This window comes from Amphiura filiformis, chromosome 8 (assembly GCF_039555335.1).
Source record: "Amphiura filiformis chromosome 8, Afil_fr2py, whole genome shotgun sequence".
NCBI lineage: Eukaryota > Metazoa > Echinodermata > Ophiuroidea > Amphilepidida > Amphiuridae > Amphiura > Amphiura filiformis.
Genome location: NC_092635.1, coordinates 27,555,364 through 27,580,751, shown reverse-complemented (window position 1 = coordinate 27,580,751; position 25,388 = coordinate 27,555,364). Strand labels below are relative to the sequence as shown.

The following is a 25,388-nucleotide window of genomic DNA, read 5'->3' as shown; positions in this document are numbered from 1 at the left end:
TGAAAAATCATTGCAAATTGAGGACACTCATGGTTGCCCGGGTGGGGGGGGGGGTCACTCCCATTGTGGCCTGTACACCATCCGCGATAATCAACTTTTGAAAAGCACCCCAAAAAAGGATTTAACCCTTGGTTAAAACGATACCCTAAATAGGTGTTTTCACACCCTAAACAGGTATTTTATTATTTGCATCAAATTTCATACCCTAAATTTCATTTCCGCGTATTAGCAATTGCAATTTTGCTACCCTTTTTTTCCAATATTTCATGTTTTTGACACCCTAAACGCTGCTTGCAGCGTATCGTGCCTACCCACCTAAAAACTACCCTTTTACGCGTTTTCATTATCGCGGATGGTATACAAGCCACAATGGGAGTGACCCCCCCGGGCATGGTTGCCAACTTTTATGTTGAGAGCAGCCATGCACTTCAGAACTCTGGTGATACAAACTTCCAGAGTTTGTGATGTTGCCTTCCTCAGACAACCTTCAAAAACCTCTTTAGAAAATTATCCTTTTTACATGTAAATTACGTTTGCATCATTTGTCAAGAAAACATTCTCATTGTTTTCATCTCAAAGGAATTCAGCAAAGAAAGTGTTTTCCTTGTTTCATATGTATTTTGTGAGGGCTCTGTCTAATATTATACCTGGATGTTATATGTTTTGCATAATTTAAAAGTAAAGTATGATGATTAATGTTCTGCTATTTTCTTTTCTGCACACAGTCATTTAAAGTGTTTACTAAGAGAATATTTATGGGAGTAAATGACACTTTGTAATGTTTTCAAATCTTACACCGACTCCTCCATTTAGACGAAGACAAACCGCAAGCTGCCAATAAGTGGTTTGATTCACTTTAAGCCCAAATAATAATGTGAAAACCTCTGTCACCCTGCAAGGTCTGTCTGGCTTTTAGTCAATTAACAGCAGACAATAAGGTGGGCTTAACACAATGTATACATCACCTTGGAAGATTGGGTAATATTTTAATGGAAAGTTTTTGTAATCACTGCATTGAAAAGGAGAACAGAGAGTCAGATCCATTTTGGCCATGATTTTTGTGGATTTTTCAAATGCAGACCTTTTCAAAAGAAATCTTCATTCTGGCCCAAAGCAGATAATTACCCCCTCTATAATTTGTTTTTGGAGCCTATTTTTTAGACAAATTTCACAGAAAGTTCATGATTTGGATATATTTATCTACTAAAATTTTGACACTTTTGGCCCAATTTTGCTATTTTTTACAGACAAAGCCGACCTTTTGCCGATTATAGGCCTGCAAAGAATTAAATAATATTTTTGTACTGGTTTCAATCATGTTGAATTTGCAGAGTCACTATGATGGCTCTAACAATTTTAAAATGCCTTTAAGCCATTGGCAGGTTTAAATACAGAGCATAGGTACTCATATGCATGTTATTTTCATATCATTTGGGAAAATGAGGAATTTTTACATTAAGGGGAGTCGGAGGGGAGTTTGACCCAGCCGAGTTAGTGCTCAAATATTGAGACAAGTAAAAATGACACTCATGAGGGGCGGTATGGGTTCTATAAAGGGGTGTTGACATAAGGGATGTTATTTCTACACCATGTCCATGATTTTTCTCAGACAAGGGGAAATACTTTTGTTTTGGTATATTTTTGGTCTTAATTCAAGAACCAAAAGACCGATATAAAATGATTATTTGCTTCTTTGACTAATGTCCTATAAGGTCAGAGTATTACTATTAATTGCTAAAACTGGAAAAATATTGCTCCTGCCATCCGACCTGCCTTAACAAAAACAAGTGTCAATATTGGCAATGCAATCTTGTTTGTAAGTATGCATTGACATGATCTTATACACTTTATCATTTCAAACTGTTTTTGGAAGGCAAGGCTCATTGGCAATTTTGTTTGAAATGATTTGTACTGTAGTTGAAATAAATATCAGACAGTTTTAGAACAATAAAATGTTTTTTTGTTTAAATAATTTCCAAACGGCTCGCCAATAATTGCTTGCCCCCCTCTTAGCCTGCCAAAAATTGCTCCCCCCCCATCTCGGCCTGCCAAAAAATCTTTGACCCCTCTTTTGCACATGCCAACATTTTGGAATCCCAATTTGCAAATAATGGTCTACATACATGTTGTGAGCGCAGTGAGCAGGAAAATTTGCATATTTACGAGTTTCCATACTGTTTTTGTTTATTTTTGTTATTTTCTGATACGTGATATTAAAAGGCGCCCCATGAATGTGTGCCAAAAATTACTTGCCCCCCCATTTCAGCTCACCAAAACTTCTTGTCCCTCAATTTTACCCTCCCACCAGGGCTCATAATTATTGCACAGCCCCTAAGTGCACCAAATGAAGCATTTCCCCCAAATTAGGCCAACTTTGGCTCAATAATTCCTCAAATTGACTAATTATACAGCATTGCAAATTTTTGTGCCCCAAATATAATTTTCACTGAGCCAAAAGTGTGACATACATCCTCTGAGTAAACACTGCTCAGTGTCGCCTCGCAGGTGTAGGTACATAAACTGACAGATGTTTGTTTATACCCAATTGGTAGAACCAGAGAAGTCTGGGCAGAGAAATTTCTGGACCATCTTCTCTGGTAGAACATGATAGTGATCTCTGTCAGTAGATCAGATGGCTGTAGTATAAAAAAGAGTGTCTTAAACCAGACTAGAGCATAGGGGGACAACATCTATGGCAAGTGCATTCCTAGCCGCAGTCTGTGGCCCTCACGGACTTAGCGAGTGTGTAGCACCGAAGCGCTTTAAGCAACAGAACCCGAAAATAGTACTAGTGCATTCCCAGAGTGCATTGTGTTGATGGGTGTGCATTTTTGTTAATTTGTAAACATGAGTATTAGTTGGGTAAAGGTATATTGCTGATAGGGATCGTCAGGCAAATGTTATGTATATGCTTGGGAATGAAATGGGCTCAAAACCTATCACATTTGTTACCAGCGATGGCAGATTTGAGCCTGTTTTATTCCCAGCATGCATCACATATGCTACTGACTCAGCAGCATACCTTATGGAAGTTTTCGGGACAAAGTGTAGAACTTTATTTGACTCACAGTAACCTATGGCAGTCATCACATTGCCCTTGAAATAAATAGCTAGCTGAATAAAGAAGTAGAACATTTTTTTCAGAAATGTTGACAAATCCTTGAGAGACAATGTACGATTGCATAATCAGCACACATGTATACAGGTTGCTTAATATCATTCTATCCTGTAGGTAGTGTATTGTTTAATTAAAAGAATTTATCACATAAAAGCAGAAGTAGCTAAATAGACCTTGGAGTGAGATAAATAGATGACAATAACTAAAGCAGTATTTCTATTATCATAAGTGGAATTTTCCTGTCTACTTTGTTAAAGTAAAAATGCACAGAATGGGAATTTGTAATTTTAAAAACAACTTTCTTAAGAAGTATTTAGGCATCATTTGTTTGTGACATCTTGTACAATGTATACCACAGTTTGTAGTGGGATTTGTCTGTCTGATAAGGAGCAATGCTTTTTAAGTAGTTGGGTTTATGAAATACATATTTTAAAGAATTATAGAAATAAGTTGGTATAAACGAAACATTGAAAATGCTCCCAAAGACTTAAAGTTATGTACCTGGGTTATGTACCTTTGGGCCAGTGATCCTGGAGTCTTAGTTTCAATTTAACACCTCATAACTCATGGTTTCTAGGTCTATATCTGCTTCACAACATTATGAACACTTTGCAAAACACTTGACCATGCCTATAATTCAAAATTGGCACTAATTTAGCTAACCTTTGTAACCTCGCTTTCCTATTTTATAATTTGTGATATCAAGTTCAAGTTCAAAGTTCATTGGTTACCCCATTGATGGCAGGAAAGTTCTATATCCAGCAGTATATCCATCAACCAACAAATAAAATAAATGTAGGGGTGAAAGCATTTGAAGTGAATTTAAATACATATAAACATGCAAGTTATGATGTTAAAAATGAAACATATGTCACTGTTGTCATTACTATCATGACTAGTATCTGTGTGATCAACTTATTGCCACAACAGTCGGTTGTGCATTTGTCATGGTTTCCTTTTTTGTATGGTGCACTGGTGTCATCCCAGCCAGGGATGGACAAGGTACAGAAAATGTACACCTCGATCCTAATAAAAACCAGTCACTTTATATTACACTAGGAGCAGAACAACATAATTGATTGGGATTATTAAGTTTGTCTACTTGTTAAATGTCAGACCCTGACATTATAGCAGATTGTCTGAAGTACTCTAAAGATGATGTTATGAGTCGAGGTATGCCAACATAGTGTCCAAATGAAATTAATATTGCTTGTCCAGGGTCTGTCTACAATATGTTCATGTTATGATATGGTAATAACCTACATGTGGATCCCTTACATACAGGGTGTCCCAGAAAAAACAGAACCCTCATTACGCCCTCTTTTTCTCCTATTTCTGAAAAGTTAATCAAATATATTTTGGAATGTAAAGAAACCTTTGTTCGTTAGCTTTAATAAACCGAAATATTTCAATCGACTCACAACCTTTTTGAAGATATGCTCTTTTAAAGAAATGTACCTGTTTTTCAATCTGTCCACGGAGGAGGTTTGGCTACTTTAAAGATTGAAAAGGAGTACACATACCATGCATAAATATCAAGCATTCCTCAATGATACCTTTTTAAAATAACGAGCTTATTTAGGGAATGGGCTTTACCAGTGGTCCTATGGGCTATGGATTGTGTTAAGTGTCATTAACTTGTCGGCAAATGGACGTTACTTCTCTTGCTATACTTGCAATTAAACTTTTTTTTTTTGGTTATTTATGTTTTTGTTTTTTTATGTTTCTTACTTTCTTACTTTGTTGTTTCTTGCTTTCTTTTTATTTACAACATGTCATTTTCTCTTTTTGAGATTAAAGGTAGCCTGAAAAGGGCTGTTTGGTATGTTCTTGGTTCTTCTGAAGCAAGTTTACTGTGCTGCTTTGCCCTCTACCTGGTTGCCTCCTTGACGAATACAGGTATCAGCCATGGTCCTCATTGCATCAATTGCATTGCATACCCTCCTTGTGCGCCGTATACTTGCGAATGCAGCAGTAATACGGATGTTGGAGGCTAGCTGGTGATCCTCGCTCATAGTGAATGTGTTCCAAAGTCTAATGCTATTATCTATCCATGTCATTAACCATGTTTTTCGTTTAAATCTTTGATGTAGCCAAACCTCATCCCTGTACAGAGTGAAAAAACGGGTACATTTCTTAAAGAGGGCATATCTTCAAAAATTGTGAGCCGATTGAAATAATTGATTTGTTTTAATTAAAGCTAACGATTTAAGGTTTCATTACATACCAAAATACATTTGATCAACTTTTCAGAAATAGGAGAAAAAGAGGGCGCAATGAGGGTTCTGTTTTTATTGGGACACTCTGTATTTGTGATTTATTCCATACAGCTCCATACTCATTACCTGATAAATTGGATTTAGGGGAATGGATCTGAGATTCAGGTTACTGCTATGATAGGGGACCTACCAAGCAGATGGTCTATTCCACTTGAAATCTACATGGGAGACACAGGGGGTTTCAAATGGAGTTAATACCCATTTGGGTAACCCATTTGAAATTCACACTCCCTGTGTGGAAAAATAATGTCATGTCTTCCATTGGGGTGTAGGCCTATGGAATTCAACTGGAATAGCCCAATTCTAATTTGTTTCAGTTTCATCTCAAGTTAAAGGAGTATTTCATGATCCTAGCCTATCCTCTTTTTATGACATTTTTCAGTAGATATCCACGAAAAAAGCTTTTCCCCAAAATTTCAGTTGATTCCGATTTTGCATTTGCGAGTTATGCATGATTGGGGAAATACATGTAAAACTTACTTAAATAAAATTGTAAAAATTCAAAAATGGGCTATTAGAACGGTGGCAAACGTTCACTATAGAGACCACACAGTGCCATTGTTTGCTAATTATAACATATTAAGAGGCATTATCTGTTATTTTGGAGAATTTTTTTAAATGTTTGCCACGGTCAAAAAATGGATTTCCTTTAAACTTTCATATTTGATGGACCTTGACCTGAAACAAACACACATGAAATAAATTTGGGAAAAATATCCCCGTTGCCATGGTAACAGCCACATTTTCATTTTAGGCCTATTTTCACAATTTTTGCATTTTTCAGCAGTCAATTTGTCAAGTTTTGAAGCCAGTGTTACTAATATACACAATATATATATACCGTTTTCTTTATAAGGTATGAACAGGTCACACCTTAGATGCCGCATTGAAAGTATAAAAATAATCACCAGATGTCAGGGTGGGTTATACCATTTATTTGAAATAGGGGTGTTTTTCAATTTTTTCAAAGTATGAAAATATACCAACTTTGTATAGCTCATAAACCATATGGTAGTGCTCGATTTCAACATCGACCACAGCATGTTGAGATGATACATTGGTCTTATGAAAAGTTACATTTGAGCTTGGGGAAAACACATCTGTATATACAGTGTTGCCAGACATTTTCCTATTTTTTGAAATTCAACACAAATCTCACCTTAAGTTAAATGATGTGAAAATGAAACATCATCATTTCAAGGAACATTTATTAGAAAGAGAGTTTTTATTCATATCAAATTTGATCAGTTATAATGGTCAGTGTTGTTCTAAACCACATGGGTGTTGCCAGAATTGGGGTTTTATTGTGATTTGTGGATATTTTCAACTTTTTAAAAGTTATAAAAATACCAAAATGCATTTCTATAATAAAGAAAGAAACATCGACCTCGTCATGTTGAGATGATACATTGGCCTTATGAAAAAGTTATTTTGATCGGGGAGTAAAACATCAGTTTATACAGTGTTGCCAGATATTTTCCTATTTTTTTCAAAATTCAACACAAGTCTCGCCGTAAGTTAAAAGATATGAAAATGAAACTTCACCTTCATATGGAACATATCTTTTTAGAAAGAAAGTTAATTTCATATTCAATTTGATCATCTGGGATGGTCAGTGTTATTCTAAGCCATATGGGTGTTGCCATAGCTGGCGTTTAATATGACAATAATTTAGATATTTCCAGCCTTTTACAAGTCTTAAAAATAGTACACACCTTTAAATTATTGTGGAATGAACGCAATATTAAGGTTAAAAATTAACCTAAGAACACTTAGTATGTGAATTTGAATTTTAAATTTGAGTTCGGAAAATATTTCCTTCTATACAGTATTGCCAGATATTATCACATAATTCAAAATTCAACGTATGTTGAGCTTTTTTCAGCTTTTTTCAGCTTTTTCAGCTATTGTTCAGTCTTAAAAATGCCAAAAATACAATGGCATGCATTCCTAAAATAAAGATGTGAAAATGAAACATCGACCTCATCATGTTGAGATGATACATCGGTCTTATGAAAAATTTACATTTGAGCTTTGGGAAAAACATCTGTTTATACAGTGTTGCCAGATATTTTCCTATTAGGTAATTTTTTTCAAAATTCAGCACTAGTTTCACCTTAGGTTGAAAATGAAAGTTTATTAGAAAGAAATTTACTTTCATATTAAATTTGATCAGTTGTATAAATGGTCAGTGTTGTTCCAAACCACATGGGTGTTGCCATAATTAGGGTTAAATAGCGAGATGTGGTTATTTTGAACTTTTACAAGTTTTAAAAATACCAAAATACCATGGTATGCATTCCTTAAAAATATGTGGAAGTGAAACATCAACTTCACCATGTTGAAATGATACATATTTGGTCTTATGAAAAATTTACACTTAAGCTTGGGGAAAACATATGTTTATACAGTGTTGCCAGATATTTTCCTATTTTTTTGAAATTAAACACAAGTCTCACTTTAAGTTAAATGATGCGAAAATGAAACTTCACCTTCACAAGGAAAGTTTATTAAAATGAAATTTACTTTCATATTAAATTTGATCAGTTGTATAAATGGTCAGTGTTGTTCCAAACCACATGGGTGTTGCCATAATTAGGGTTTAATAGTGAGATGTCGATATTTTTATAAGTCATAAGGGTTCAAATAGCGACTTTTTCACATATTTTTTGTGGACCTGAGAGCACATCAGACATATATTGAAATTTGCGATAATACAAATTTTATGGCAAATGATTAAAAATTTATATTTTTGAAATTTAACAGATCTCAAAAGTAAATTGTATAAATCTAGTGATATGTACTTAAAGTGTATGTAGCTGGAATGAAAAGCCGTCCATATGAAAATTTGACCTTTCAGTATTGAAGATATAGATTTTTTCACCAAAACTCCTAAGGTCTTTTGGGGAAAAATCTATATCTTCACTATGAAAGGTCAAATTTTTCAAATAACATTAATTAATTGATTAGTGGTCGGCTTTTCATCCCAGCTACATACACTTTAAGTACACATCATTAGATTTATTAAATTAACTGTAATATGACAAAAAATAAAAAAAATCAATATGCATAATTTACCCTAACATTTTTATTTTATCGCGAATTAAAAAAAAAATCAAAATTATTTTATATCAGAAGGACATTCCTTGTATTCAAAATGCAATTTGGTATGTCTGATGTGCTCTCAGGTCCGACAAAAATACTGTGCAAAGGTGGGTGACCAACCCCTTAAAATACAACACAGAAAACATCAAACATGTATACTTTAAAATATACATAAAAGCCATAATGTTTTTACCAATATACACATACTAGCTAGGCTAAAATAAATTAAAATAACATAAGATTGTTACATTGCAAAAAGATGCATATAAGAGTATAATTACGCCTACCCCATATTATTAAAGCACACATCCCAACTATACTTGCAAAAAAGATATGGGGAAGAAATGGGCAAAAAACTATATAGATCCAGCAAATGTCTCGAAAGATATGAGAATAGTCAAAGACAATAACGCACAGAACCTTTTCACAGCCAGACAAATTAATGTCAAGTTACCTTTCCGAGAGGAGCTCTGAGGAGAGTCGAAAGTATGAAGAAGAAATGACCATTGAAATGTTGCATGATATTGTTACTAATTCTCTGTCATTCAAGCATCCCCTGCTCATTGATGACATGAATTTGTATGAGCTTGTAAAAAGGAAGCAACTAAAATTAAGCTTTAAAGACTGAAGGAGATTTATATGAACACTTTTGTAGATACTTGCAGGGTTAAAGCAAAATAAAAAATCACCAAATGTTGATAAAAGTTGTCTGAGGAAATATCCGTTTCAAGTAGAAAAAGAGGACTACTGGGCATAGTATACCTATGACATGACCCCGGAGGGGGTTCTCCCTGGTTAAAGGTAGGGCCTATACGGGGATGTGCCACGGTTTTGGGGGTACCTTAGCAATTTTGGTATGTCGATTGGTGGGTTTGCAGTGGAGACAATACACCAAATTGGGTGCATTAAGGCAAAAGTGCCCATAAAAGCGCCAAATTAGGACAAATTTGTGTGCTTTTTGGGTGTTTTTGTGAAAAATTGGAATACTATAGCTGTAACTTTAATAAGGTGTCATTTTAAAATTGAAAATGTATCCACATTTCACTATTAACTCCATTTATAGTGGCATCATCCATGTGGTTTATTCATGGCAGCGATTTAAACAATATAAATCCTAAAGTGAGACATACGTTGAATTTTGAATATATGTGATAATAACTGGCAATACTGTTTAGAAGGAAATATTTTCCGACGAACTCAAATTTAAAATTCAAATTCACATATTAAGTGTTCTTAGGTTAATTTTTAACCTTAATATTGCGTTCATTCCACAATAATTTTAAGGATGTGTACTATTTTTAAGACTTGTAAAAAGCTGGAAATATCTAAATTGCCATATTAAACGCCAGCTATGGCAACACCCATATGGCTTAGAAATAACACTGACCATCCCAGCCGGGCATCCCAGATGATCAAATTGAATATGAAATTAGCTTTCTTTCTAAAAAGATATGTTCCGTATGAAGGCGAAGTTTCATTTTCATATCTTTTAACTTACGGCGAGACTTGTGTTGAATTTTGAAAAAATAGGAAAATATCTGGCAACACTGTATAAACTGATGTTTTACCCACCAGATCAAAATAACTTTTTCATAAGTCCAATGTATCATCTCAACATGACGAGGTCGATGTTTCTTTCTTTGTATGGGCGGAGCCATAGGCGGAGAGCCATACTTTAATTTTGTTTTGCAATATTTGTTCGCACGTTTAAGGGTTTATCTAGCCACTGTATAGATAGAAAGTTGCAGGGTATATAGTATGTAATCGAATGAAGAAGTAGATAGATTTTCTATAATAATATGTGTTCAGGAGAGGAGATATTTAACAAAAACAAAAACACCTAAGTCCGTCAAATGCACGAATAAGAATACGTGTATAGTATAGGCCTATCCACCATTGGGGAATTGCCGCAGCTGATTAGAGTCGTTCATTTCGTATGCGGTACATGATTAGAGTCGTTCATTTAAGACGGTAAATAGCGGGCAATGGGTGTATTTTTGTTTGCTTTTGTGTTGCTTTTTGGAAACACTCGCGCCCGCTATAAAGTCGTTAATTTGTTTGCACAGACCTAGTCTCCTACACAGCCAATTTGTGTCGGGCGATCCGAACAAACATCGTGATAGTTACATACAGTCTGGCCCGAGGCACAGACTATCAAGTGTTTATTTACCAGTGACCTTCTATAAAATCGATACTGTAGTACAAACATGCAAAATACAGGATAACCCTGAAAGAACGAGGAGGGTTCGCCCTTAATTGTTTGGGTATTTTAACGCCACAACTAAACAAAACTAAATACCTTTTGAATTTTGACAAAAAGACGAAATATTAAGATTAGGAATTTAATAACGTGGCATAATCACTGCGCATCATAATTTTTACTTCATTTACTGTATAAAACACATCTTTTGACTCATTATGGACCCCAGATTTTTTTTCTTTTTTGAGAAACAAAAATCCTTCCAAAATTTACATAGAGCCAAAAATTTACAAGATTAATTTTTTTTATTTTGGCATAACAATTCAGGGAATTTTGTTTTTGTTTGTTAACATTTGTTTTAATACGCAATCACTCGGGCACACCCTTTCCAACGAAAAATGAAAACTTTAATCTCAACATTTAATTTTGAGCATGGAGAAAGGAAATCATAATTTCCCTCCGTTTCTCCCCATTTTCCCCTTCTGTTTTTCTTCTCTTTTTTTTCATTTTGCTTTTCACCTTTCCACATTTTTTTCTTCTCAGACAACCCTTGTTTACCAAAAGTAATAAATTTTATTTAATTTATGACGACACAGCATTCTGTCATCCATGTCTAGCCCCGTTCCAAAGGTCTGACCTGGTTGTTGAACCGGCGCAGGCCAGATGTCAGAACTGCAAATCAAATGCAGCAAGGTAGAGGTTGTAATATCGTGCACATAGCTACCTATACCTTGATGAGTATAGTGAACAGAGCACGTGTATTTTGCTCACTGGCAATTGATACAAACAGAAGGTATCAATAAATGGGACAGTATGAATGGATCGTTTTCGAAGTTTATGTTGTGATGAAGTTTGGCAGTCAACATGTGCGATGATGCCGATTATTAGGGAACAAACCAAAAGATCAATGACGTCCTATAAACGAGACTAGTTTCGTTTAGGGGTGAGGGGGTAAAAATACTCAATTACGTTTGTACAAAACCATCGGTCTGAAGAATGTGTCATTATTATTATTATGTCAAAATTTTCAACATTTCATTATTACGTTTCTGGCAGGGAGGGAGGGGGTCGGCTGAGAAATGAAACTAGTTAGGGACGCACCATTAGATTTCAAGGGGGGGTGGAGGAAGTTGGGGTCGGGGCAAGATTTTTTTTTTCGCCGCCAAAGGCGGCGTTTTTTTTTTTTTTTTCGCCGCCAAAGGCGACAAGTTTTTTTTTCAATTTTTTTCATGCATTTATACAGTTTGGTGAGGAAAGGTTTTTTTTTTTTTTTTTTTAGTGTTGGTAGGGAAAGTTTTTTTTTTTTCAAAAACTTCCTCCCCACCCCCTTGAAGTCTAATGGTGCGTCCCTTACGTTTATAGGACGTCATCGATCTTTTGGTTTGTTCCTTATAGGGTCTACAGGGGTTTTAACAACATGGTGTATCGCCTAAACTTGGTCAGTTGTATTTGTAGAGCTGAATAGATTTCCGGGTCATCCAAGGTCACCCAGGGTTCATCTGAGGTCAAATGACTAAAAAACTGTCATAATGGCACGAAACTTGGTGGGTATAGTCAACACTTAGAGTAAAATTTTTGGAAGGTCATTTCGGGGTCATCCGAGGTCACCCAGGGGCATTTGAGGTCAAATTACTAAAAACTGTTATATGGGCTCGAAACTTGGTGGGTATAGTCAACATTTAGATTCAAATTATTGGAAGGTCATTTCGGTGTCATCCGAGGTCACCCAGGGGTCATCTGATGTCAAATTACTAAAACTGACATAACAGCATGAAATTTGGTGAGTACAGTCAACATTAAGAGTCAAATGTTTGGAAGGTCATTTTGGGGGTAATCCAAGGTCACTTAGGGGTCATCTGAGGTCAAATGACTAACATCTGTCGTATGGGCATGAAACTTGGTGGGTACAGTCAATATTGCTAGGAAACTGTCTATACATACAAACTGAACTTCCACCACTGGCACGGCTCGGGTTGTTTTGGTAAAGCAATACCAACACCTGTTGTGAACTCGACACCACGAGGGGATATCCCATATCCCAACCCGTGCTCTGGGCATCTTGTAAAACATAAACATTACACAGCCGTGCGGCCTATTACATTTCCATATTATTACCTTCTTTAATCACCCCACACTCCCCATCCACCATCCAGGCTTCGCCCATACAGGGTTCTGAAAAGAAACTCACATCTAAACACAACCACTACCATACCATCACCCAACAACCTTACACACCAACCGCGTATGACGAAAACCGCGCAACCCGAGAACCGCTCTAGTTATTATAGAAATGCAATTTGGTATTTTTATGACTTGTAAAAAGTTGAAAATATCCACAAATCACAATTAAACCCCAATTATGGCAACACCCATGTGGTTTAGAACAACACTGACCATTATAACTGATCAAATTTGATATGAATAAAAACTCTCTTTGTAATAAATGTTCCTTGAAAGGATGATGTTTCATTTTCACATCATTTAACTTAAGGTGAGATTTGTGTAGAAGAAAATGTCTGGCAACACTGTATATACAGATGTGTTTTCTCCAAGCTCAAATGTAACTTTTTCATAAGGCCAATCTATCATCTCAACATGCTGTGGTCGATGTTGAAATCGAACACTACCATATGGTTTATGAGCTATACAAAGTTGGTATATTTTCATACTTTGAAAAATTGAAAAACACCCTATTTCAAATAAATGGTATAACCCACCCTGACATCTGGTGATTATTTTTATACTTTCATTGCAGCATCTAAGGTTTGACCTATTCATACCTTATAAAGAAAAAATCATATTTATATTGTGTATATTAGTAACACTGGCTTCAAAACTTGACAATTTGACTGCTGAAAAATGCAAAAATTGTGAAAATAGGCCTAAAATTGAAATTTGCCTGTTACCATGGCAACGGGGATATTTTTCCGAAATTTATCCCATGTGTGTTAGTTTGAGGTCAAGGTCCATCAAATATGAAAGTATAAAGAAAATCTATTTTTGACCGTGGCAATTAAATTCTCAAAAATAACAGATAGTTCCTCTTAAAAGTTGAAGATATGTACACACTGGAATTAGGTACATTCATGTACAGGCACTCTATAAATGAGCTGCCCTGTTCATTTGATAATTATTTTACCAAACGTTCTGACATACATAACTACAAGACACGATATGTAAATGACCTAAATCTAACCAAAAATAAGAAAGTCTTTTCTGATCATGCTATACGCATACAAGAGGTCCCATTCTTTGGAATTCTTTAGATAAAAATCTGAAAGCTTCAAAATCTGTTAAAAATTTCCGTAATCAATTCAAAACAAAACTGATCTCTAAATATAATTAATCTTTTTCGTGAGCGCCCCCCTCCCCTTCCCTTGTCTTTTGGTTATGTTATGTAATGTTGATTTATTTTGTTAATTTCATTTGATTTCAGGGAAAGGCTAACTTTCAGACCTTTTTGGTCTTCCAGCCTTTTCCTCCATATGTACCGTGTTTTTATATATTTGTTTTGTAATGTCTTTGATTTTTATGGAAATAAAATATGAATGAAAGGAATATGAATGAATGATTATGTATATTATATTGCTCCATAGACAATGTGTTGTAATTTTGTTCTGGTGTGCTAGAACGTAAAATCAAATTTCACGATATTTTTGCTAAACAAATTAACCTGCAAGAAATTTGTTTGTACATAAACATTATGCAGTCAGAGGTTTCCAATGGTATAAAAATCCCCGTAAAAATCACAACTTTTTTTGAAAAAAAGTGGGAGAATGATGATTTTAATTTTAATTAATTGGCAAATATCAGTGACCTGCACCAAGCACCACTGAGGACCCATCCCTATAACTTGGTTTTTTGAACAGAATTCTGCATATTGAAGACTATCAGACTAAAGTGTAGAGAAGAACTTGGCACATTGACCATTAAAAGAAAAAATATTTGTACAGGCAATACTTAGATTAGAATCCAAGACCACGCAGTTATCACTTACTGTTGACAGTCAACAATAAATGAATAAAATGTGAACTTTTATCTTGCAGACTTCATAAATAACAATGTTAACTAAGTACTGGTTGCTATGTAGCTCGGATTGATGTAAGTGATGGCAACATGGTACATTACTCATATGCGCTACCATAGCATTCCGCACAGCATTAAAATATCCAGCCCTTTGGAAACGAGGCTGTACATATTACTCCCAGCTCTTATAAAGTTGTGAATTTTTTACCAAGAATAGTGTTTCACACTTTCGGGATCTTTCATTGTCTAGTACTCAATAAATGCACATGTAGGTTTCAGTATTGAAATTAAGAATTTCTGAGATGGATGTGCTTTATAAATACAGCCTGTTACTGTTTGGAAGCAATAAAAGTGAAAAATAATATAACGAAAAATCAAGCACCCTAGATTATTTTGTATGCTCTTATTTTTGCCTTGTTTGGATGTGGAGACATAAAAATAAAAATGCGCGAAAATAAATTTTATAGAGAGTTACATTATAATTTACAAATTCTACAAAATGATCGACTGACATAATGTCTCACAACTTTGAAATGGTGAAAATTTCTGTGCACAAAATATAACAGCATACTAGAGACTTCTACCCAGTCTTTATTGGCATTGTTGGCCCAGTTGTTAGAGCTAGTTTCCATCATGATGAGGTGAACTTGTATTACAGACTCTCTTGTTTAGTTGTTCAGTTTTATGTGATTATTGCAAATATGTCATTTGATTGCAAACTTGAGGTAGGTGATGGCATATTTTTGCTCTGATGATGATATTGCTTGCATAGAATTATAAAGTTTGAATTTGCATTTTGAACTTTTTGGAAAGCCACTTTCAAAATATGAATTTTGAAAATAAGCTGCATTCACAAATGGCATGTAGGTAGAAAATCTTGAAAAATTCCACTTTTCTGCATTGAAGAGTTCATAAGGATGTTTCTTGAAATTATAAATTTTCTGTGCATGTTTCAAGTAAATCTATTGTATAAGCAAAGTGCAAGGATGATATTCTTTATGCTTCAAGAATTACACAAACATTTTTCATGATACATGAATTAATAAGTTTCTTTGTATGTTGCTCATCTGGTCCCATCACTCTAAAATGATTGGATATGCATGCTCTTGAATTTTTTGTGTGTGAATTTGGTTGCATTAAATGCTTAACTACCACGCTACCCGATCAACCAGCTTCCAAACAGTATCCGATAGTTTGGAGATTGTCAGGACCAGTATGTTCATGCTTTATTATTGACAATATTTTGCTGAAATCATTGTATAAAGTTTCACATTGTTTTTAATTCTCAGTAATTTTGCCCAGAACTTTAGCAATGTTTTCTTGAATGACGGGTTAGTGTAGAGGTCTTCTCACTCGTTTCTCACCACTGTGGCCCGGGTTCAATTCCCTGCATGGCCACATGTGAGTTTTGTTGCTGATCCATACTCGTCCTCGCATGTTTTTCTCCGGGTACTACGGTTTTCCTCTTGCTTCTAAAATCAGACCTCTTCCCATATCCCTGTCCCATCCAATTTGGTTGGCATCCCTTTAATTTAGTAGCCTATGAGCACTATTGAGCATTGCCTGGCATCGGCCGAATGTTATAAATAAAAAACTAAATAAATAAAAGAATGCGCCATATCCGTATTTAATATTTTACAATGCATGTTAATTTGCATATTTGATTAAATAAATATGAAACAGTTTATCATTTATTATTTCTTTGTGCTGTCAGTTGGTCTGAACAGTGATGTGAGAGAAACATATAATTAAAAAGCATGTTTGCTGTCTTGTATGTATTGCATGTGTGTGGGCAATTGCCAATTTCACTTAGAAAAGAAAAAATTGCTGAGCTGTTGCGGAATAGACAATGTGATTCTTCATTTACCATTTAATTTTCTTAAATTAGTGCTCAATACTCGAAGGTTATTGTATTTCAGAATGGTATGTATAATGATTTTGTAAGAATAAATGAAATTTAGCATCATTTTCTTAGCCTTGATGATTCAGTAGGTTAACAAACTTTTATTTTTGTCAGGATGATGATGCAAGGCTCAGTTCAACTATAAATACAATAGTCAAAATCCTCTTTGTATTCATGGGTACGCATGCATTTCTAAGCCCGGTGGGTTCAGTTTGTATTTAAAGGTAGGACGTATGACCGTTCCAGGATTTGAAAATGACCCCTATTTCACGGGGAATCGAGGACATTTGCAGCAATTTTACCCCCTATTTTGCGTGAAATCAAGGAAAATTTGCTCCCAAATACCTCCCCTATTTTTATCATTTTGAGGACGCATATTCATTTCACCCCCTTATCACCAGGAATCAAGGACATTTTTCCGAAATAAATACCCCTATTTTTACCATTTCAAGGACGCTTTTGAATTTCCCCCTATTTCAAGGGGAAATGAGGACAATAACGAAAACTGTAGCAGTAAAACGCGGACGAAAGTCCTAGAAATACACCCTATTTTTCATTTCAAGGACAATTTTGCTCCAAAACACCCTAATTTGGACAATCATGAACAATTTTGTCCTCGAAAATTCATGGACATTTCTTGAAAAGTACCCCTAATTGGAACCATCATGCGTACACATTGTCAGTGAAGACTGAACCCACCGGGATTTCTAAGAAGTCATTCAAATAGTGTTATTCAACTCTAAACCTTGTGATTTCTCTTTCTTGTTAATGAGTGCAAAGATTTAAAACTTAAACTGAATATAATATGTGGTCTTGTAGTAAATAAGATCATGAAGATGGGAAATTACTGTATTTAGTGTAAGTGCCCCCCCCCTGAAAGTTTTAAAGTAATAACTGTCAAAACTATCCATCAAATGTCTAAATAAAATACCATCTAAAACTTTCTGGCTTCAGAAACATTATATTTTGCATGTTTATGCATGGACATTCCCATTTTAAACATTCTTTTTCAAAATGTCAATAATAAGTGCTGTACATAAGTCCATACTATATCCAGAATACTATATTATGTCTCAGCTCAAGTTGAGAGTATCGCCTTGTTAGATTTCACAGTGATTCTTATCAATGCATTTACACAGTTGCATCACCAGCGTACGGACAAATTGCCCTTCTACACGTGTGTATACTCCCCACTAGTCTGTCAAAAACTACTCGCAATTTAGGGGAAAACGAACCGAGAGTCACAAACCGCATGATTCAGTTAGCGCACACAATTTGAATCTGCCACTGCAAAATCCAACATGGCATTACTCTGAACTTGAGATGAGACAGACTATAGATTAAATTCTGGAAAACAGAAAAGTCCATGATAAATGCAGGATACTAAACTCAGTTCAACTTTAAATTAGTTCATCTCTCTCTCTCTCTCTCTTTCTGATATCCGCACCCCTGTGCATGTAACCTAAGCATCAATTTATAATAATAAATGTGTAAGTGCGATATGATCCAGCCCACATATGTTGAACTATATCTCATTACTATAAATATCAGCGCAATCTCAACCTCAACCAGTAAGTGCTGGTACATTGCACAGATCATTGAACTTGTCTAAGGAAACAGGAGATGATGCTCCATCAGGTATTACACTTTGGACCACAATAGCCTCACCCCAATGGCACAGTTCAATAACTTCAATTAAACAATTAGGGTGCAAAATTTGACCTCATGTTGCAGAGTGTGAGTTTTTGTACTCAAATTTTCAAAGGTCATTCAATGAATGTGCAAATGTATTGGGGTTATAGAACTGAGCCCTGATAGATGAGCATGTTGTGGATCCTAGTGTTATGATCAAGTCCTCATATTTTCACATTCACTTTTTAACAAGCTTCTCTGAAATGAAATAAACTTAATTTGTCTATCATTATGCAATCTTTAAGAAGACCAAACCAGGTTATATACTTTTTTTTGTTGGACAGGATATATTTTAAATACATCAAATTATTGTTTATCATCATCATTATTATTATTATGAGAAGAGTAGAACATCTGTATAACATCTGTAGATGATGTATTTGTGGAAGCATTTGTTGTTGTTTTGTGTGCCAAAGTCTTGGTGTGTGTTCTTCAAGGGGGCACACGCTGGGGAGTGCATATGCATGCATTTGGCGTAACTAGATTTTCCCGGGAGATTTTCACAATTGAAGGGGGGAAGCTGGGAGAAAATCTTCCTGGTCCAGGGGTGGCAATTAAGAGACCAAATACCTATTCTCCATGGAAGTATATATATAAACGGTCAACTCATTTTGGGAGGCAAGTGTGGGGGATGGAGGGTCGATCAGGTTAGTTATGCTATGGGAGTGTAGATAGTACATGTGTGATAAAAATGTTAAATGATAAGAATTGCTCCATCAAAGTTAATGACTTTTGGACCTTAATGAGTCCCGATCTCCGACCAGAGCAATGTTACCCTGGCAATGAGTATAACAGCATATTGGGGGGGGGGGGGCAACCACAGACATACAGAGAAGATATCTTTCATACCCCACAATGCATTGCTTCCATTTTAATTTTCTGTATTGAATTGCTATCCAGTGCAACATGGGTCGATAGTGACCGAAAATACCTCAAAGTGAACAGGGCACATCCAGATCTTACAAATTACATTTGTATCGACCCATGTTTTGCCAGTCTATTCTCAACTTGAAAACAAAGCTGGGAACCTGTACAAATATAATATACTGCGCCAAAAAAGTATCCTTACACTTGGAAAAATAATCACAATTTCAAAACTGAACTATATTGGGGTACATTTGTTTTTTTAATAGATGCACTATCTAATCCTGCACATTATGACACCACATTGAATCCAATGTGACCTCAAGAAGTAAAGTTACAAGCAGTTGACTAGACGAAGGTCCCATTTTAAAAGTGACAAATTGGCCTATACAAGGCGCAAAAAGATTCCAACAAGCGCAACAAAGAGACTACACAGTTTCTTCAATGAAGCCTTATTTAAAGCAGTATTTATTTCAGTTTTTACTTCTCTGTACTTTTCATAACTTGCATTTTATTTGTCAGCTCTTTTGTTTCAGTTTTCTTTTGTTCCTTTTGTTTTAAATTAAAGGCACACACAAATTAGCCATTTACGATCTCTAAAACCAGATGTCTAGTCCGTGGAGTTTTGACTAGGCCAGTGTGTCACTTTTAAAACTGGACCTTCGTCTAATCAAATGCTTGTAACTTTGCTTCTTGAAGTCACATTGGATTCAATGGGGTGTCAAAATGTGCCGGATTAGAAAGTGCATCTATTTAAAAAACAAAGTTACCACAATATGGTTCAGTTCAGAAATTGTGATTATTTTTCCAAGTGTAAGGATACTTTCTTGGAGCAGTATAGGAGTATCATTTAATGAAATGAGGTGATGTATCATGTTGCAAAGGATTCTGGGAAGAGTAAGATATCTTATCTGACAGACATGTGTGTGGGTAAAGTATATATAATATTTTGTACCACATACATTTGCAAAATTGAGAAGAGAACCATTTGCTATCACTTTGTTAACTGGATCACGCTTTTGAGTCTTGAACCAAGATCAAAATGATCGCCACACAAAATCCACCGCATCTAATATCATTCCAAAAAGTTTTGTTCCAGTTTAGATCATGTGTATAGAGATTTATGAGCTATTATGATAAATTGCATAGTGCATTCACCAACTTTAAATAGAGAATTATTCAAGTTTTGAAATACCAGACTCACTTGTGACAAAAAAGGTGTTTAAACGGTTTATCCACAATACCAAAATGTAATCAATCCCTAATATGAAATACATGTCATGTGAAAAGAATAATATTTAGATTATGTAACAGTCTAGACAGAAAATTGCTTGTGAATAATGTGATTTTAATTGAGTCACTTCAAGAATTACATGTGATTTCATGTTACATCATTTAATGTTATTTTTGAACATTTATTAGACTGTGTAGCGTAATCTGTTTACCCACCCAAACAAATACTTTAATGCTACCATACCAGTTGATTATATCCATGTAGTGTTTGACAGGCTTGATCACCTTTATGTGAAACGATCTGCTCCATGGGGGCCAAAGGAGGCATTTTTGAAAATTGAATTAATATAATTATTACCTTAAAGATTAGGCTATAATATAAAAATGCACAAAAAACACCGAAGGTCTTGCATGCTTAGTTCTAAAAATGTTTGTGATATGTATTTTCTTATGTGTTTCATTGTTTTTTACTCCATCTCAATCTCAAATTTAATGCCTTTGGCCCCTACGTACCAGATTATGTCACATATATATTGCAGGGATGTTTTACATGAGGATAAATACCACTAACTTACACAGTTATGTAGGCTTAACTGGCTTTGAAAAAGATGAGTTATATGGGGATGAGGCTTACTGGAAAAAGAAGTTGCAGTCTGAAAATTTTGATCCAAAATCTAAAGAAGAGGTAGTTTTGTAATGATCCCTTGATAGCTAATTATGTGCAGAATTTTCTTATATTTAGAACACATGTTAAAAGCCAACAATAGGCTACCAGATGAAACTAGATGATTTAGATGCTAAATGACCAAAAAACGTTCCCAAAGACCGAAATGGTAAACTTGAGATTTTTCGTGTTTTAAATGTCGGTACCTTAAATTAAAAGTTCAGCCTCAAAAATTAGAGCTACATTAGGTGAAGGCATATTTACTACAAAGTGATGCTGCTCAGTTCAGTGACGGCGTCAACAATTTTTTCGGGAGGGGGGGAATTTCAGGGGAAAAATCAACTAATTTTATGCATAAATTACCACAAAAGTGGAATTTTTGTAATTTTTTCTGGGGAAACAGGGGAAAGAATTCTGACCGAGGGAATTGCCCCCCCCCCCATGGGGAAGGGAAAGGGAATGGGAATGGCATGTACTTTTCATCACACATGGAACTTTATACTACACTGAACTAGCAGAGTAGCAATTATGTTTCAACATATTTCTTTGTTTGTGATACAGTTTGTCCACTCTGAAGTACAAGGTGACAACGCGCACATACACAGCGCGTAAACAGTGCACAGTGCTGCATCTCTGCTGCAGGTATGCGTGCCTTCAAAGTCAGCACAATGTGTGCGTCCGCGTCGGTACTTTGTACTTCAGACTAAACAGACTGTAGGATACTAAAAGTAAGTCTAAAAAGGTACCAGTGCTACCTCAGATTTTTGTGCACAAAGTCTTGATAAAATCAGAATTTTGCCCTGGTGTTTTATGTGTGTTTGTTTGTCAGATGGTTTGATTTTCTTCTTTCCTGAAAGAAAACAATTTGGCTGCAAACACTAACAAACGAATCAAAATGTGTGTAGGCAATTAAAAAGAAATCTTACTGGAGTAAGCCAAAACATTGACAACAGCGTCCTATAAACTAGATTTGCTATAGCAGACCAACCCTCTCTCTCCTTGTCCAAACGTAATCATGAAATGTTAAATACTAATCATTTTCAGCATTAATGCATTACTCTTCTTTTTTACAAATCACAGTTTTTTACCCTTCCCCCTTACTCCCTAACAACCTAAAAGTGCCCTCCCTAAAAATTCCCACCAGCATATAAGGGCACGGAACCTTAATTCTTGTTGGGATTTCATGAGGGAGCTCTATATTTGCACTTGAAATTTACCCCAAGGCAAAGGAGCCCAGGTGCGCCATTAGGCGAACATTTACGGTAGATCTGTTGGTCAATAAATTGAATTCATAATGTTGTGAGGTTTTGTCATAGATTTTCATCATATTAATTTTTTGTATGAATGTGGTTGTTTTCTTTTATAGGCGTCAGCAGAAGCAGAGGAAAGCCTGTCCATCAAGAGGTACCCCAGGACAGCAGAAGATTTAGCCATGTATGACAACTTCTTCCCTGAAATGACTGATTATGATGAGGTTAGTTTCTCAAGCTATGGGATCAACAAAGTTTGTTGGAGCCCCATGAAAAATTTGCATTGCATTATGGCTTTTTTAGGGAGTGTTCATAAATACTTCGGTGGGGGGTTGGAAAAGTTGGAACCTCAGACAAAAAAAAAAAATTGATCCCCCCTAAAAAAGGTTGGATTTTTTTTTATCCCCCTTTTATGGTCTAAAATTTTTGATCCCCACTTCATATCCTAAAAAAGAAACCAAAAATATACGTCATTAACAGTGGCATAGAAATAGATATTTTTTTGACATTGGGGTTGGAGAAAATTTCTTGAAGTCCATTGAATCCAGCACCTTTTGCCAACAAAATAAGTTTATGGTACAAATGCGGAAAAAAATTGCCATATTGAAGCTAAACTGGTGAAATATGGTACAAAACTGGAGTGAATTTGCGCGAAGTGCCAAAAAATTGGCACTTTTTAGTTTAAAATGACCAAATATGAGGTTAATTTTGGTCAGAAACCCATATACAGGCGTCACCATTGGGGGGATGATTGTATGGACCATCCCCCTATCAAATATATTGGGGGGATTTATCCCCCCATCCCCCGGGATCTACGCCTACCGTTCATTAACTCATTAGCTAAAAATTACCGTTTGGAGTTATTACTCATTGGAGTCATAGTGTTACACCCAAATTGTAAAGTGCATACGTTTTGTTGATTTGAAGCTTGAGAGTACACAATTGAATACTTAACATTCATGCGCGCGGAGCACGCACAAATTTTGAATGTAAATGCCTTCTCGTACGTTTTACCCCGGAATTTTACCCTCAAATTTTTTTGATCCCCCCCTTTTAGGACCCCAAATTTTTTTTTTTGACCCCACCCATATTTTCCACCCTCCCCCCACCAAAGTATTTATATGAACACTCCCTTATGTGAAATGCTTCTTTCTTTGGTATCCAATCTAAACTGGTTCCTGAACCTTGCAACCATGCAGTCAATGTTGGGTACTACTAGACATGCATGTGCACAATTGCTGGAGTCAACATTGATTGGGGAATGGGAGTCCATTTACCATATTTGTTCTAATCTGCCCTTTGCCCAATAAGTGCCCACCCAGGGTATTTTCAATTTGCTAAAGGGTAACATTAACCCTAATACCTGACACTTTTTTGCTATCAGAAATTAAAGAAGGAACGAAAAAGGAGAGAAGATGAACAAAGAAGTCATTTACTACCCCCGGAATTCGAACCTTAGACCCCTCTCATGCCAAGCGCACAATCACCAGCCAGTAGCGACACGGGTTGCGCTGGCCTGGCCAGCGATTCCCTGAGCATATAGCACTTAGTCTGATTGTGTCATCGCATCACCTGGGAATCATGCATGCGCCGTGGTTATCATTGTGGTATTTATGACTGTTAGGGTTAATGTTGAAGTGACAGAGGATGTTGAAACAGTGTAATAGCTGGAGGACTAGTCCTGTGTAAACTTGCAATACATTTTCTGCATCAGAAAAGCTACTAGAATATGTCTCAGGGATCTTTTATAAAAAAACCCCAAATGACTTTGTTTAGCACCCTGGGCTTATTGGAATGAATATGGTACATTACCATACTAAAAACATTCAACACTTTTGGGGATTATTGTAATTTTAATTTAGGTAACATCTAGATGATACCTAATTAAATACCAGAGTATAAACCTTGTGGGTTTAGATGACCTCAATTGAATGGAATATTCTAACCTTTCTATAATGGGCTATTCCACTTGAAATACATACATCTCCCTATGGGAGACATTGTAGATTTCAAATGGAGTGACCCATTCAGGTAACTCCATTTGAAATTCACACTCCCTGTGTGGGAGATTAAGGTCATGTCTTCCATAGGGGGTGTATGGATTTCAACTGGAATAGCCCAATGCAGTCTAGTAGCTCTCTAATTAAGGAAAATAATGTTGTTACACCTTCAACATGTTAACATCAATTGCTTGCCTCTTCCCCCCATGTAAGTACAGCAAATTATTGTCGCAGTGGCGTGCGCAGCACATTGAAAGTGGGGGACAGGTTGTTCAGTTGCCCCGAATGGAGTCTGATTAGGAGTGTAAGGTGCGGGCGTAGGGCACCATATGACTGATTTCCCCCCGAATGACCAACAAAAGTGGGGGGCTGTGCCCCCCTGTCTCCCCCACCCCCATTTTCGCACGCCACTGTATTGTCGGCAGCAGACATTCAAGACCTCAACATTGATTGATGGGGGATGGGGAAGTATGGCATATAAAGGGGTGTGTGTCTGTTTCAAATACATTACAGGCTTGAACTTGGATGTAGGGTTGAGCTGATCCAGTTGAATCCATACAGCCACTATGGAAGACATGACCTTAATCTTTCTCTTTCACACAGGGATTGTGAATATCAAATGGGTTTCCTGAATGGGTGATTCCATTTGGAAATTAAGATCATGTCTCCCATAGGGGCTGTATGGATTCAGCTGGTATAACCCATTGTGATACGGTGCTCATAATAATTATGTAGGTGTGGCAACTAAGGTTAAGATTGGCCTGGTATTTGAATAAAATTAACCATCCTAAATTTGACCTAGAAACTTTGCCAAGTGTTAGCGCAACAAGTTTATTATTGCCATGGCCTTCATTTTGGAGTTTGATCTGCTCTGAGTTCACCAAAACATTTATAACTGCTGTAATTATCATTAGCAAGTCAAAGATATTCATTTTGCCCATACCAGGAGCAGAAAAGATTTTGCCAAGAAATTAAACATTTTGTTCAGTGGCTTAACCAATCGTTTTTGGATTTAAGTTTCACTTATATTGAAATATCCTCTAGTCCATGGTTC

At 35.9% G+C, this 25,388-nt stretch overlaps 1 protein-coding gene across 1 annotated transcript in view; it reads left to right on the top strand.

The window, feature by feature from the left end:
• LOC140158892 (cytosolic carboxypeptidase 1-like) overlaps positions 1-25,388 on the top strand; it is an 87,591-nt gene that overhangs the window by 15,392 nt on the left and 46,811 nt on the right. The window contains exon 10 of the mRNA XM_072182159.1: positions 22,451-22,558. Coding sequence (XP_072038260.1) covers positions 22,451-22,558 — 108 coding nt within the window. The remainder of the gene's footprint in view (positions 1-22,450; positions 22,559-25,388) is intronic.